Genomic DNA, 16,989 nt, shown 5'->3' on the forward strand with positions numbered 1-16,989 from the left:
GATTTTTGGGAATGGTTGGATATTATCGAAAATTTTGTAAAAATTTTGCTGATATTGCTCTTCCCCTAACTAATCTTCAGAAGAAGGGAGTAAAGTTTGTTTGGACAGATTCTTGTCAAGAAGCATTTGAGAAGCTGAAAGCCATTTTATGCTACCATCCTGTGCTCAGAACACCTGACTTTGAAAAGCCATTTTCATTAGCAGTAGATGCCAGTGATGAAGCTGCAGGAGCTGTGTTGTTGCAGAAGGGTGACCTTGATGATATTGACCATCCTGTAGCTTACTTTTCAAAGAAATTTAATGAGCATCAAAAGAATTATTCCACCATAGAGAAAGAATTACTGTCGCTTGTTTTAGCCTTGCAACATTTCAGTGTATATGTTTGCACCGCTCAGAAACCATTGACTGTATATACAGATCATAACCCACTGGTGTTTCTGAGCCGAGTCAAAAACAAGAACAGAAGGCTGTTAAACTGGAGTTTAATTTTGCAAGAGTTTGATCTCATGATAACCCACATTAAAGGCAAAGATAATGTGATTGCTGATTGTCTTTCCCGATGTTAAATGGGAAACATGTATCTGTACTAATCTGATAGTCTGTAGTTGTGTAGCATGATAATTATTAACATTACTAACTCTATGCGCGGTTAAAATTTTCTTGGGAAAATTTTTTTTTTAGGTGGGAGGTGTTACGGACTCAGTGAAAGTCCCTTTAAGATAGAGAGTGTGTGTGTATGTGTGTGTGGGGCGTGCTTACGTCAATAGAAGATAAAGGACGTAATGACGTTGTTGAAGAAGTAAGAAGAAGAAGAAGGAAAGAGAGAGAGAGAAGGGAGAGAGACACCAGCCTGCTTGTTTTCTCTATCGATGGATGAGAAACAATAACTGTGTCTGCCACTGAAATCCATGTATGGAAGTTGGAAGTAATCCGGTGGAGTTCACTTTGTTGCTGACCTGTAGAAGGAAACAGGTATTTGTGTGTGGACGACCACGGTTCAGATGCTTTTCGGGGTGAGGAAGTCACTACCGAGTAAACACTGAAGTGTCGTTTGGGTTCCATCGTGGAACATTTGGATTTCGTATGTACTCTCTCTATGTTTTTCTACATCTACATCTTATCTTCAGACAACGGTGGTTGTTGAAGAAGCCCTTGCTCATGTTTCACCTTATGGCTTGCGGAAGTGAACTTTAAGAACCATTCAGGAACTGGGAGTTTTGGACTTTGTCACACACACACACACGAAGAGTTTAGTTTTGGGGTTAACGTTCGAGGTTTAACATTCTTGAATTCTAACATACTAACATTTTTACTTTTATTTTACGTATTATCAATAGTAGTGATTAATAAAATAGTTTTTAACACTGAATCATGCTCAGTGTGTTTCTTTTGTTGCTGGTTTGTGACACTTCATTCTGTTGTGCCTTATTGTAGCCAAACTACTTGTGGCCAGATTTTCTGATGCTGAGGTGGTAAAGCTGAGAGGAGGATGCAAAGGGAAATAAGCAAACGTTTAGCACATGGAGTATAAAGTGGGAAATGTGTAATGTTGTCCATTTTGGTCTGAAGAACAGAAGACTAGCTTTTACATGGAGAGAGAGTACAAAATGTTGTAGTACAGAGGGATCTGGATGTCTTTGTACATGAAACATGCAGACACAGCAAATGATTAGGAAGACAAATGGAATTTTGGCTTTTATTGCAAAGATATTCCTACTAAGAGGTGATATATTTAAAAATAAACCATAAGATTCCTGAAAAAGCTTGAGAAAGCAGAAGATGTTTCCTCTCGTGGGGGGGATCTGGAATAGAATAAGCGGTCACCCAGATAAGGCTGGGATGAGGAGGAATTCCTTCTGAAGGTCATACATCTTTGAAACTCTCTTCTGCAGGTAGCTATGGAGGCTGAATCCCTGATGTGTTCATGGTTTATAGGGGATCTGGTTATGAAAAGGGGTTGGAAAGAAGAGTTGCAGGATACACCAGATTGACCATGATCTTGGTAAAAGGTGGAGCAGCACTGGGTTGCTGCATAATCTCTTGCTCCTGTTTCTTAGGGGTATTAGTTTTAGTGAGTTATCCAACAATACTTCCCGATCCCTCTTCTGCATTGTAGCCAAAAGCCGTTTAGTTTTTAATAGCATAATTTATGTCTGTACTGTATTCTCATTATTATGCAATTCTTCACACCCTTTGCCGTTTGCCACTCCCCAAACTATTACTGATCTATTTATATTTGTTTTGCCTCTGTATCTCGACATTTGAATTGCCTCCCTGCCAACACTTCAGTGCCGTCAGCAAAACACAACATTCTCTCTGTCCTCAAACCTTTTAGTGATAACCCAGTGCTTTGAATACTGTGGTATCCTACAAGTGTCCCCACATCATTGCAGTGCCATTTCAAAAAAAACAATGAATTTGTCTTTGAAGGTCTTGGTTGAAGAGGGAATGTTGCCATGGATACTCGAGAACCCACCACTTGGAATAATAACAGACACTTGAAATACCAGTGTTTCACAACATAAGATGCTGGAGTATGACCTTGCTTTAATTTGCATCTAAAGTATAGCATCTTAAATAAAATGCCTCTCTGTTAGTACTGTCCTGTAAAAGATATTTGTCTGAACGGCATGGACATGGGGTAATAAATCACGGGAAGCTTCAGTGCTGACAGTCTGTGATGACACTGGTGACTTCATGAAGGGGAATGGATGTGCCTTTCACATTCAATTCACCTGAACAGTGGGGGTGGCTGCAATGGGGATCCTTCTCACCTTTGTTTCTGAGGAGATATCTAAAAGAATAAGATCTTTGTCTAAACTTGCAGACCAGTGCTTCACGCCTTCTGATTTGCTTTTCTATTTCCTGCCTCCTTTGTTTCTCAGGATAATTCTGAGCGAGCTCTCAGAGACCTGGAAGCAGAATATAGCTCGCTGTATACCATTCTCGATGAGCTGAAGGAAGACATGGTGACAAAGATCAAACAAGAACGAGCCAGCAAGACATATGAACTGCAGGTTGGTCTGTCATCTCAATGATAATTGGTTCAGCTAGGTAAACTGGGTCAGACAGCAGCACAATCTGTCAGAAAATGATGGTGACACGGATTGTTTTGCTATCTTGGTTTGTCCATCTAGAAAATGTAGTGCTCCATCAACTGCCTTCAGTCTGTGGTGTAGCCATATGTGGTCACTCAAGCTGCAGCAAGATACTAAAACTATCAGTTGCACCATTTGGGTACAGAGAACTGACAGAATCACGTTGGCGCTGCACAGTGCAAAACTGTGAATGACACAGTGTTCTGGGTTTTGGATTATGCAGTTTGCATGGATCCCCATTGGGATAGCACCATTTATATCCACTTCATAGACTGAACCTGGTACCTTAAGGGACCAAGTTGCCATCTAGTTCATCTGCGCAAAATTTATGATTATCGTGCATATCAGCACTGCCCATCTTGTGTTCCTATTTCACAGTGTGCTGGAGAAAGGAATGTTGGGGGTAGGGAAAGAGAATTTGATAAACTTTCAACTTAAGCTGAAGCTAAGGAAGGAGTGCTTGTATTTCCACTGCACTTTTTATCAACACTTCCCTTGCAACATCCCAAAGCTTCTACGATGAAAGTTTGGACAGACTAGGCTTGTATCTCCTGAAGTTTAGAAGAATGAGATGGATGCCAATAAATCCCTGAAGGCTTCCAACAAGATGGATGTGGAGAAGGTGCTTCCCCTTGTGGGGAATCTAGAACTAGGGGTCATTGCTTAAAAGGAAGGGGTTGCCCATTTAAGATAAAGATGAGGCAATTTTTTTTCTGTCTTGGGTTCTTGAGGTCTTCCTAAAGGTAATAGAAGCAGTGACTTTGAAAGTTTTAATAGCAGAGGTAAATAGATTCATGATAAACAAAGGGCTGAAAGGATGTCAGGGCTCAGAAGGAAGGCAAGATTGAGATTACAATCAGAGCAGCTGTGATCTTGCTGAATGGTAGAGCAGGGTCAAGGAGCTGAGCAGCCTAATCGTACTCCTAATTCAAATATGTAATCCATAAATTACCCTTGAAATTGGAAATATGTGGCCAGTTCAAAAATACAGACGAGCCAAATGATCAGTTAATTGATTGGATGTTAGCGGGACACTGGGAAAATCTCCAAATGCATGGGGTTTTTCTAACAGCCTCTTAAATGGGTAGATAATATCTCTGTGAAAAGTCACTTTAAAACCTGACAGTGAGAGGCTCCCTCGGATTCAGTGTGGTTTTTGTTCTGCAACTTTGACTCTAAAGGAAAAATGCAAAAACTGAGCCAAACTAATGGTAAATAAAGAACTCTGTATTGATTCTAAACACTGGAAACTCAAATACTCTTTGTGTCAATGCTTTTGATTCCTTGCTGTGGTTTGATTTCTTAGCAAGTAACATTCCTCCTTGAACAATTAGAATTCAGTGCCATGATGTCTTCACCAGTGAGGAAACGGAGGGCGTAATACAAATGTTCCTGGATTGCAGCAATATTTCTATAACACAAACAGCTGTACCAAACCATAGAATTATTGCACACTCTGTTTAGAAAGTACCTGGCCACTACTCGGTTTACAAATAGGGACCTACATATGTACCTATATTTCTTTAATCCTGAACATCGCGGTAAAATAAGCAAGTCACTGATTTGTAAGTTTTTAGTAATACTTTGAACAATCTGACTGATGATTACACAACCAGACATGCAGGCTCACTTGAACCAACAGAGGTAGGAACTCTGCCTTATTAATGGTGCTGTGATTATTCTTGAACTGCCAACTACTGTTGAAGAACAACATTCTGTATCAGACTTCCAGAATCTACAAGGTTTTTTGATTTTTTTTTCGAACACTTCTCTATGTTCTCTTGCTCCTCTGCATCCAAGCCAAGTTGACTTTGAGTTTCATCAAGTTGCCACCCACTGGAATTTCTTTACAAGACATAAAGACCATATGGAACTTTGGGGTTTAAAAGTCTGTGTTTTGGTAAAATGGCAGAATAAGATCTAAGCTCCCTTTCTTCTGAACACTAACTTTGTCTTTTCAACCTGAGCATTGATGGCCTTGGATTCACTTAAATCCCAACCAATGGCTTTGTCTGACATGATGAGTTTCATTCAAGATCCCACATTGACAATTATTTTGCACCTCTTTATCAGAACCAGCTGACAGTCTGTACCAAGGCTTTGGAGAGTTCAGAAGAACTTCTAGAGTTCGCAAACCAGACATTGGACAACACAAACTCTGATGGGTTGAACCAGGTATTATTTTTGTTTTGCATAATTGATTAAAGTGTAATGAGCAACCCATATCAGAACTTTGTAAATAATTTGTGAAGGAAATTTGGTTTTGAGTAAATTCTCTCAATGGAGTGTGTTGGTTAGGTGTTATTGATACATTAAAGTAAAATGAAAAAATTAACTGGATTTCTGAGCTATTGTTTGTTTTATTTTCTCAAGAATTAAATCATTTAGTAGGGTTTTTTTTTAAAACTGAATGGCCACTGTTTATTCAATCTTCTGATTAGTGTTGCTGCCCTTCGCTTCTCCTGATTCTTGTTAGTGAGATGGACACCTATTGTATCTGCCCAACTGACTACGTGTAGTTCAGGAGTCATTGCATCAGGTCTGGGAAGTATGGGTGTCTTTTTAAAATTTTGGTTTATGGCCCTGAATTAGTAAGTTAACATAAAACAGTACAGCACAATACAGGCCCTTTGGCCCACAATGTTCTGCCGACCTTTAAACCTCACCTAAGACTACCTAACCCCTTCCTCCTACATATCTCTCTATTTTAAATTCCTCCATATGCTTATCTAGCAATCTCTTGAATTTGACCAATGTATCTGCCTCCACCACTGCCCCAGGCAGCGCATTCCATGCCCCAACCACTCTCTGGGTAAAAAAACCTTCCTCTGATATCTCCCTTGAACTTCCCACCCATTACTTTTAAAGCCATGCCCTCTTGTATTGAGCATTGGTGCCCTGGGAAAGAGGCACTGGCTGTCTACTCTATCTATTCCTCTTAATATTTTGTACACCTCTATCATGTCTCCTCTCATCCTCCTTCTATCCAAAGAGTAAAGCCCTAGCTCCCTTAGTCTCATAATGCCTACTCTCCAAACCAGGCAGCATCCTGGTAAATCTCCTCTGCACCCTTTCCAATGCTTCCACATCCTTCCTATAATGAGGCAACCAGAACTGGACACAGTACTCTAAGTGTGGTCTAACCAGAGATTTGTAGAGCTGCATCATTACCTCGTGGCTCTTAAACTCAATCCCTTGACTTATGAAAGCTATCACCCTATTAAGCTTTCTTAACTACCCTACCCACCTGTGAAGCAACTTTCAGGAATTTGTGGATATGGACCCCCAGATCCCTCTGCTCCACACTACCAAGAATTTTTTTGAATAAGGGGACAACATTTGCCACCCTCTAATCCTCCGGTACCATTCCCGTGGACAATGAGAACTCAAAGATCCTAGCCAAAGGTTCACCAATCTCCTCCCTCACCTCGTGGAGCAGCCTGGTGAATATTCCGCTAGATCCCAGGGACTTATCTGTACTAATATTTTCTAACAGCTCCAACACATCCTCTCTTGATATCAACATGCTCTAGAACATTAACCTTACTGACACTGTCCTCAGCATCATCAAGGCCCCTCTCCTTGGTGAATACTGAAGAGAAGTATTCATTGAGGATCTCACCCACTTTCACAGCTTCCAGGCACATCTTCTCACCTTTATCCCTAATTGGTCCTGCCTTTACTCTCGTCATCCTTCTGCTCTTCACATAAGTGAAAAATGCCTTGGGGTTTTCCTTAACCCTACTCGCCAAGGCCTTTTCATGTCCCCTCCTTGCTCTCCTCAGCCCCTTCTTAAGTTCCTTCCTTGCTACCCTATATTCCTCAAGAGATCTATCTGATCCTTCCTGCCTAAAGCTTATGTATGTTGCCTTCTTCCTCCTAACTAGATGTTCCACCTCTCTTGTCACCCATGGTTCCTTCACCCTGCCATTCTTTCTCTGCCTCACTGGGACAAATTTGTCCCCAACATCCCGCAAGAGATCCCTGAACAATGACCACGTCTCTATAGTACACTTCCCTTCAAAAATGTCATCCCAATTCACACTTGCAAGTTCTAGCCTTATAGCCTCATAATTTGTCCTTCCCCAATTAAATATTTTCCTGTCCTCTTTACTCCTATCCTTGTCCATGACAATGCTAAATGTTAGGGAGCGGTGGTCACTGTTCCCCAAATGCTCACCCACTGAGAGATCTGTCACCTGACCCAGTTCATTACCTAATACTAAATCTAACATGGCATTCCCTCTAGTCGGCCTGTCAACATACTGTGACAGGAATCCATCTTGGACACACTTAACAAACTCTGCCCCATCTAAACCTTTGGTACTAAGCAGGTGCCAATCAATTTTTGGGAAGGTGAAGTCTCCCACGATAACAACCCTGTTATTTTTGCGCCTTTCCAAAATCTGCCTCCTGATATGCTCCTCAGTATCCTTGCTGCTACCGGGGGTGGCCTATAGAATACTCCCAGTAGAGTTACTGCTTTCTTGTTCCTAACTTCCACCCATACTGACTCTATAGAGGATCCTGCTACATTATCCACCCTTTCTGCAGCTGTAATAGTATCTCTGACCAGTAACGCCACACCTCCTCCTCTTCTCTCCCCCTCCCTATCCTTTTTAAAACACTGAAATCTGGGAATATTCAGTATCCATTCCTGCCCTGGTGACAACCAGGTCTCTGCAAGAGCCACAATATCATAGTTCCATGTATTTATCCAAGCTCTCAGTTCATCGCCTTTATTCCTGATGCTTCTTGCATTTAAGTAAATGCACTTTAGCCCATCCACCTTACTACTTTTATACCCTATACTATGCTTCTCTTTCCTCAAAGCCTGTCTATGTGTTAGATCTGGCTTTACTCCATGCACTTCTTCCACTGACCTATCCCTCCAGTTCCCATCCCCCTTGCAAACTAGTTTAAACCCTTCTGAACCATACTAGCAAACCTGCCTGCAAGGATATTGGTCCCCCTTGAGTTCAGATGTAACCCATCCAATCTGTACAGGTCCCACCTTCCCCAGAAGAGATTCCAATGATCCAAAAATCTAAAACCTTGCCCCCTGCACCAACTCCTCAGCCACTCATTCATCTGCCATCTCTGCCATTCCTACTTTCACTATCGCATGACACTGGCAGCAATCCTGAGATTGCCACCCTTGATTATAGTCTTAACTGACACAGCCAAGATTAGTTAACCCAAACATAAACCTAACCAGACAAGGAAGGTTCTATTTCTCACTAAGGTCTGCATTTAACAACTGAGTCACAGTGATGCTGTTTAAGACTAATGTTACTCAAAGTAAAATATGGTGTTTCTCCCTCTTTCCACTAAATGCTTCTCTCTTGTAAAATTCATTTCTTTGCTGTTTTAAAAATTGACATTCAAGAAATCTGGGAGCAATAAGTTTTTTGTTTTCAAATACATCTCCAAAGGGGTGGTGATAATCTGGAACTATTCTTTCACAAACTACACATGTTAGCATGTTTAATTATCGATTCCAAAGAGTTTAGAGTTGTATCAGAAAACTGGAAAAGGAAATAGGTTAAAGAGCAAGCAGAGCTAGTGTCCTTAAATTGTTTTAAGTATTTTGAGCATTAGTGCATCTATTTCTGGTATTTAAGTAGATTTGTTACGACTAATGCGGTTTGCATGCAAATCGCAATGCAAACAGATGAACAAAGCCAGCCAGCCTTGAAATAGAAAAAGATTTGTGAACCGATTGACAATCAATGGATTAATCAAAGCTAAAGCCAAACTTTATCAGTTGTGAATGCAATTGTGTGTGCACCCACAATTTTACAATTGGGATGTGATTTTTACAGTGCTGTTTTTAATTTGAATGCTTTAATTAAGTTTTTAATTTTTAAGGTCTGGCACCTGCAGTTTCATTGGCTGCTTGGTTGTGGTCCGTGGCTGGTTTACCTAACAGCAATATACACTTCTGCTTAACTGGTGTTGAATAATTGTGCTGATTTGCATGTTTGACCTTTTCTCTCTTCTCTTTTTCTGCTTTAAAGGCTGCCAAACAGATTAAAGATAGGTATTGTAAAATACTTTTGTTTATGATGCATGTTTATATTAATCTAACTTGAATTAAGAACTGCACAAATCTTGCTTGCTTCAATTGCTTAATAAACTACCAGCATTTTTGCTTGTTCTGGAAGTTAGCACTGTTTAGTGTTGTGATGCTTTTTTAGTCCTGATGTTAGGATCACCAATTTATGCACTTCCTTTAACAAAAGAATAATTTCCATATATTTCATTGTGTTATAAAAAGGAGTAAAATACTGCTGAATATATCTGACAATCAGAAACTTTTAGAGCATTTTTCCATTTGCAAAAATTCCTTGGACACCTAAATCCTGACCTTAAAAACTCAAACTTTCTATCCTCTATTCTAACTGAATAATTATACATGGGGAGATTTTTATTTCTGGTATATTGCCCAGATTTTTTTAAAACCTTGCCCTCCTGTGACCTATTGCTAATAAATTGCTTTCAATTACAAAATGTTGTGTCCTCAAGACTTTTGAATAAAACTTTGGGTTAGAAACATCTGTATTTTACAATGATACTAGCTAAAGAACCTAGATAGTTTTGAACTGCTACAACCAAACTTAAAATGCATCTTTAAATTCTTGCTTCACCCACTTCCAAAATGATTAAAGCCTCTTCACACTTGTGTTGGAAGCAACAGGAAAGTCTGAGGGTTGGACTGAGTGGAGTATTGGAAGTACTTTGCCCCACACTTGCCGTTCAGTAGACAAAACATGGTTGAATGTGATTATTAATTTTTACCCCCAATGGCAAACAGCCATTTAAGATTGTCAATTCTGTGACATTGCTAATGAAAAGGAACTGTCCGTGCAAACCCCATTCACTTTGAAAGTGAAATTTGACCCATGTGAGGGGTGCTCCTGTATTCATTTTTCATTTATACGTGTGGGGGCACTATCTATAGAAAGATTCCCAGGTCCTTAACTTATACAGGGCAAGTTGCATCAATAAAATCCAATGTGGCCAAACATATCACTCGTTATCTTTTAAGGCCGGCATATTTTATAAATAATTAACAAGGAAGATAAAGCCTGTAGAAACAGGAGAAGGCCATTCAGCCCATCAGATCTCTTACACAATGCAAATAGATCATGACTGTTAAGTATCTTGTTCTATAACCCTTAACATCCTTCCTTAATAAATCCTCAGTTGATCCCAGGTTCAACAGCAGTATGTGGAAGAGGATTCCAGATTCGCACTAACTATTGTCTGAACACTTGCCTTCTCTGTTTCTCCTTCCCCCCCCCCGCTCCCCCCCCCCACCCCCAAAAAAGGATGAATACTAATTTTACATTATGTGAGAAATAGAAATTGGTCATTTTGTCCTTGTACTTGCTTTGGCATTCAATAAGATTTTTACCTGAGCCTGACTTTCCTGCATGAACTCTGCGTGTTGATTCTCATGGTATCCAGCTATCTCGATCTTTTCCTTGGATATAGTTGATGACTGAGCCTCCACTACCCTCTTAGGTAGTGAATTCCAGAGATGCGTCACTCTCTATTAAGGAATAACCTCTTGTTTCAGACCTGAATAGCTCCTTATTTTGAGATTGTGACCCTTGGTTCTAGATGCTCCAGTCAGGAGAAACCTCAGCTCTCCATTTAACCACTCGAGCTCCTTGAGAATTTTTCAATGAAATCTTATTCTTCTAACCTTGGAAGTTTGCTTGATGTCTTCTCCCAGGGCAATTCTCCCAACTTTTCCCATGCAGTATTCTAGCTGCAGTATCATCAGTGCCCTTTCTAGTTGCAATAAGCTGTATTTATGATTGCACTCAGGTCCTCCAACAATAAATTCCATCAAAGCATTTGCCTTCCTAATTGCTTGCTAAGCCTGTATGTCAGCTTTCAGTGATTCACATACAAGGATACCCAGATTTCTTTGAGCACCAACACCTTTCAGTATCTAACCCGAGTTTCTATTTTTTCCGACCAAATGTTTTCCCACATTACATTCTTTCTACCATGTCTTTGCTAGATCCTACTGAAGCCTTTGTGCATTCTCTTTGCAACTCTCACTAGCACTCAGTTTTGTATTATCAGCAATATATTACACTCGGTCCCCTTGTCCAAATTTTGATGTTAATTTTGAACACTGAGTCCCAGCACTGATCCCTCAGCATCCCATTTGTCACAGCCTTCCAACCCAGAAATTACATGTATTCCTACTGTTTTCTGTTTGTTAACCAGTTGTCAATCCGTGCCAGTGAATTAACCCCAATCCCAAGTGCTCTAACTTTGTTTAAAAACATCTCATAACATTCTATTGCAGATCCTCTGAAAGTCCAAATCCACTGGTTTCCCCTCATCTATTCTGCTAGTTATAAGCTCAAGAAAACAGATTTGTCAAACGTGATTTCCCCTCCATAAATCCATGTTGACTCTGCACAATCCTATTATTATTTTCTAAGTGCCTTATTAATACGTTCCAGCACTTGGCCTACTGATGTCAGGGTATATAATCTGCAGTTCCCTCTTTTTTTGCCCTCTCTCCCTCCTTAAGCAGAGAGTTACATTTGCTACTTCTAACCCGTGGGAACATTCAAGAATCTATTGAATTTTGGAAAATGACGAGCAATACTCCATTATTTGCATTGCCACCCCTTTCGAGGCTTTATTTTGGAGCGCCTCAATAGAGGAAACGATTCTTCTCGATCTACTTTATCAAATCCTTCATCTTTGAGAACCTCCACAATACATCACTTTTTAATTGTTTATATCTAAGAGAAACTGAGCTTTGTCTATACAACCTGTTTAACTCATTAACCTGAATGTCATTTCTATAGCAACAGTATAAATTGCCTATAAAGTTGATCATTCCTACTCGAGCTTAATTCAAGAAGCAATTCCTTTAATGTCATTCAATTTCGTAAAATGCAATTGGGATCTTCAATCAAATCACCTCTTAACCGTCTAAATTCTAGGGAATACAATGCTTGTTAGTATAATCTCTCCTCAATAATTTAACTCTTGTGTTCCAGATTATCATTCCAATAAGATCCAAGCAGCACTTGCTTCAAGGACAATATACCTTTTAGAACAGATCATAGCCAGAGTTTTTTCTGTAGTCCATGTCTGGTTTTGTCGACCTGCAAACCAACTCCTACATCCTTGTGTACCAGGGTTCTGAATGTAAATAGGCCAAGATTCAAGTAGTCTTTTGGATTTTTGAAACTTTATCTTGCATAGCTCTCTTATAGTTTTTTCATTTGGAAGGTGCTCTGTTCTGTCCTTTTTAACATGAGTGAGCTTGCATTTCCTGACAGTAAAAAAAAATCTATTTTCCACAATTTGTAATACTTAGTCCTACTTTGATCCCTCTCTGTTTTACCAGCGTATTTCATTAAGCCACCTTCAATCATTAAGGTGGGCTAGATTTGCATTCAAGAAAGCTAGTGACCAACCCAGTCTTAAACTTAATTTTTCTACCATGCCTCCACATCTTTTATATTGATTTTAATGTCCATAAACATTTTAAAATTGAGAGCAGATTTTTTAAAGCTCAATATATTTTATGGGAACTTTTGTATCATAGGGAATTAAACTGCATTTGTTTGATGAATGTTCTCATTGCCTATCTATTTTCTCTCGTATTTCCAACCTTTATAGCCTTCTGCTTTTTACAATTTCCAGGAGAGTGCTTGGTTTGCTTACTTTGAAACCTGTCCTCCAGCGAATTATAGGAACATTGAAGAATCCCAAATAAGAGAATGAGTAAATGCCAACTATTCTTACTTGATCCATTTTTACCTGCTGTTTCTGTCAGGGTTTATACTTGCAGTAAACTCTGCATAACTAGCTGTATATTTTCCCAATGAGACAATTTCAGAAATTTCTGTATCAATTCAAATTAATAATTTTAAAATTTGTTTTTCTTCGACCGTTTGTCACTAACAGGTGTTCATAAATGTCTGCTGATGTTAATGATCTGTAAGCTTAGTCAATAAAATAATCCTTGGATCACTGGGTGGTTGAATATTCTTGAGGGATATAAGGACAGATGGTGAAGTTGTGGGAGTATTTGCACAGAATTTCCCATAGCATTTTGAATGGGAAAGATCAAGTCCATAATATATTGAACCTGGGCTATGGAAGCCAGGTGCATAATGCACCAAATGGTCTGTTCTCACCATATTTTACTGCACATTGCCTTGCTCTGAACTCTGTCTTTGAAGGCCCGTGGTTTATCACAGAGCTAACAGATAACATTGAACTTGGAAACATTTACTTTTCAAAGTAGTTTTGCCAGCATATTGGTTGTCTCATTGACTACAGACTGAAATGCTGAATATGTTGTTTGTAATGTTAGTTCTTGCATTTGTTCCCTAGTGTTACCATGGCACCAGCTTTCAGGCTGTCCTTGAAGGCCAAAGCCAGCGACAACATGAGTCATCTCATGGTCGACTTCTCCCAAGAACAAAAAGTCCTTCGTTCACTCAAGTTCTTGCCAGGTGAGAGTGAGAAATAAGTGCTTCCTGCTTTGTTTTCCCCCTTCCCCTCCTTGATCTTCTCCAGGGAAAGTGCACAATCCTTTCTAATGTCTTCCAAATGGTGAAAGCAAAGTAATTCAAATACTCTGCTTAAAGGTGACAATTGTAGATTTCTGTGAAAGGATGAGGATGAACAATTTTCTTGAATGTATTTATTTCTGCATTTTTTCTGATTGTAAGTAAGCACTTGGGGGCATAAGTTTAAGGTGAGAGGGAAGAGAGTTGATAGGAACCTGAGGGGCAACTTTTTCACCCAGAGGGTGGTCAGTATATGGAACAAGCTGCCAGAGGAAGTGGTTGAGGCGGGTATATTAATGACATTTAAAAGGTACTTGGACAGGTTCATGGATAGGAAAGGTTTAGAGGGATATGGGCCCAACGAGGCAAATAGGACTAGGTTGGATGAGAATCGAGATCCGCATAGACCAGTTGGGCTGAAGGGCCTGTTTCCTGCCCCTATGCCTCTGTGCAAAGTGAGGTGTGAAAACCCAACCTGCCAGTGCATTCCATCGAATGATATTGGGAATGATGTACGAGTGGGGTTTTAAACAATGGAACTAAATTAACCCAACATATCTGTTACCAGATTTGCACATGATAGATAAGCAAGAAACCTTAACCGTGGCCATGGATTCCTCTGCAGGGCTCTCATCTGTTCCATTTCTTGCACTGTCTCTTCATGCACAGAGCAAGAGTAGGGTTCCCAGTTCAGCTTCCAGTCACCTAAGCAACATATTGGGGCAGCAGTTTTCCCTGTGACTGCATAGTTTCTTCCCCTCCATCCCCAGTTCACTGATTTCCTCCCACATCCCAAAGACGTGCTGGTAAATAGGTTAATTGGCTGCTGTAAATTATCCCCAGCGTAGGTTACTGGTGAGGGAATCAGGGTGGAGTTGATGGCAATGTGAGAGAGAATAAGGTGCAGGGAGATAAAGTGGGTAAATGAGATTGATGTGACTGCTCTGAGAGCTGGCATAGACTTGATGGGCCAAATGACCACCTCGGATGCGATGTGATAGGAGATGTTCATTGGATCGTGTCCGTAATTTCTGCCACTTCCGATGTGATGCCATCACCAGATGTCGTTTCCCTTCCCATTTCAGCATTCGGAAGAGGCCATTCCCTCCACAATTTCCTGAGCCCCACCCCCCCAACACTTAGATAAGACAAGATATCTTTATTAGTCACATGTACATCGAGACACACAGTGAAATACATCTTTTTGCGTAGTGTTCTGGGGGCAGCCCACAAGTGTCACCACGCTTCCAGCGCCAACATAGTGTGCCCACAACTTCCTGACCCGTACGTCTTTGGAATGTGGGAGGAAACCAGAGGAAACCCACACAGACACGGGGAGAGCGTACAAACTCCTTACAGACAGTGGCCAGATTTGAACCCGGGTCACTGACGCTGTAAAGCGTTATGCTAACCGCTACACTACCGTGCCTGCCCACTCCACTTACCATGGCATCCTCCAGTGCAGCTGCAGAGAATGTAAAACTTGCTCTTTTTACCTCGTCCCTTCCCACCATAGACAGATCCATACACTCCTCCCAGGTGAAGTAATGATTCATTTGTACTTGCAAATTGGTGTACCATTCTCAGCTCAAACCAAAGAAGATTGGGTAATCACTCCATGGAATACCTCTGGTTTGTCAGCAAGGGTAACCTGAACATTAATTGCCCACCCCATTCGCGCTCTTGTCTTGGCCTCCTACACTGTCCCATTGAAGCCCAAGATAAGCTCAGAACAACACATTACAGCCCTCGGGATTCAACAACTTTGAGTCACCAGCCTTTCCAGACTGTATCAGAGCAGGCCAGTACTGATGAAAGATTATCGTCTATAGCATTAATTCCATTTATCTCTCCCCACATGTGCTGCTTGACCTGCGGAATGGCAATTTCCAGCATTTTCTGTTTTATTTTGATTCTCACTCAAGCAACTGTTGCCCTTGCAGTTTATTTGGAATGGCTTGTATGTTATAGTCTGCATACTGATTGAACAGTGAAAAAATTATAAACTGAATGGTGATAGTTCATTTACCATAGACGCTGACTAGTTAATGTTCTTAAGTCTTTTGGGAATAGCTCAGTTGGTAAACATGCCCAGTGTGGAATAGAAACCAAATGGATTCCAGATACAATTGTTGACCCCTGCTGCCATGACTGCAATTGTCCTCCACAAGGCCGGAGTATAGAGGATCCTTGCTGCTCATCATTGCTCAGTGAGCTCCACTACGTCTGTTAATTAGGGAATCGAGGTGGTGTTGTTGGGCCTGTGAGAGTTAGGGTGCCACAGCACCACAGCTAGTGGTGCTACTGCCTCACTGCTCCAGCAACCTGTTTGCTTAGAGTCTGAACTTTCTTGCTGTGATTGTGTTGGTTTCTCTTAGATATTCCACTTCCCATCTACATCCCAAAGACCCGTAGGTTAATTCACCATTATACATTACCCGTAATGTGCAGGCGAGTGGTGGAATCTGTGAACTGGGGGGAATGTGATGACAATGTAGGGAGAATTAAATGGGATTAATGTAACTAGGTGCTTGATGGTCAGCATAGATTTAGTGAGCCAAAGTCTATGACTTAAAAGTGATGTTCTGTGTCTAGGCTTGCAGATCAAGAATGCCTTTATTGATAATGGTCATTGTATTTGGGAGAAGGGTAGAGAAAATGTATTTCGAGCTTCTAATTACATCCTTCAACTCCAAAATCTCTAAGTGAAACTGAGGTTTGGTTTGTCTTCATTTTGCCATTTTTGCTTTTCTTATCAGTACCAAGTATTCCGGAAATCGATATATCTGAGTGTCTGGTAGCAGACAACTGTGTGACTGTGGTCTGGAGAATGCCTGAAGAGGACACAAAAATCGATCACTATGTATTGGAATATCGCAAAACCAACTATGAAGGGGCCCCACGACTGAAAGAAGAACACCCCTGGATGGTGAGGGAAGGCATTAAGGAGATGGAATTCACATTGTCAGGTAATAACATTCAAAAGTCAGCACTTTGACAATGCAGCTTTTCCTCAGTATATCACTGAATTTTTGATCTGGATCATGAGCTCAAGTTCTCAATGGAGCTTGACTTGTGATATGTGCAGTTAAGTTCTGGTGAAATCTTTCTTAGTGAAGATGGACCAACTCTCGAGTTTTTTTTTGTTCTTTCACATCATGATTTGGTTAACAGTGCCTTTTAATTGGTCATCTGTGGATTTTAACTCAAATAATGAATTCTAGAAAGAATTTAAAAAGTTGGATGACAGTAGTTCAGAGCAAACAATGCTGTGTATTACAGGTGCTGTGCTTCAGATGAAATAACCCTGCCTACCAGTTCAA

The 16,989-nt window shown here is 40.5% G+C and overlaps 1 protein-coding gene across 4 annotated transcripts in view; it reads left to right on the forward strand.

Moving 5' to 3' along the window:
- The window catches only part of fsd1 (fibronectin type III and SPRY domain containing 1), a 97,781-nt gene that overhangs the window by 15,932 nt on the left and 64,860 nt on the right, over positions 1 to 16,989 (forward strand). For all 4 annotated transcript variants that reach the window (XR_007958120.1, XR_007958119.1, XM_052037764.1 and 1 more), the window contains exons 3-7: positions 2,886 to 3,017; positions 5,172 to 5,273; positions 9,119 to 9,141; positions 13,488 to 13,609; positions 16,426 to 16,635. Coding sequence is in view for 2 of the 4 variants with exons in the window: in XM_052037764.1 (XP_051893724.1) it covers positions 2,886 to 3,017; positions 5,172 to 5,273; positions 9,119 to 9,141; positions 13,488 to 13,609; positions 16,426 to 16,635 (589 nt within the window). In the remaining 2 variants the exon portion in view is untranslated. The remainder of the gene's footprint in view (positions 1 to 2,885; positions 3,018 to 5,171; positions 5,274 to 9,118; positions 9,142 to 13,487; positions 13,610 to 16,425; positions 16,636 to 16,989) is intronic.

This window comes from Pristis pectinata, chromosome 24, assembly GCF_009764475.1.
Source record: "Pristis pectinata isolate sPriPec2 chromosome 24, sPriPec2.1.pri, whole genome shotgun sequence".
Classification (NCBI taxonomy): domain Eukaryota; kingdom Metazoa; phylum Chordata; class Chondrichthyes; order Rhinopristiformes; family Pristidae; genus Pristis; species Pristis pectinata.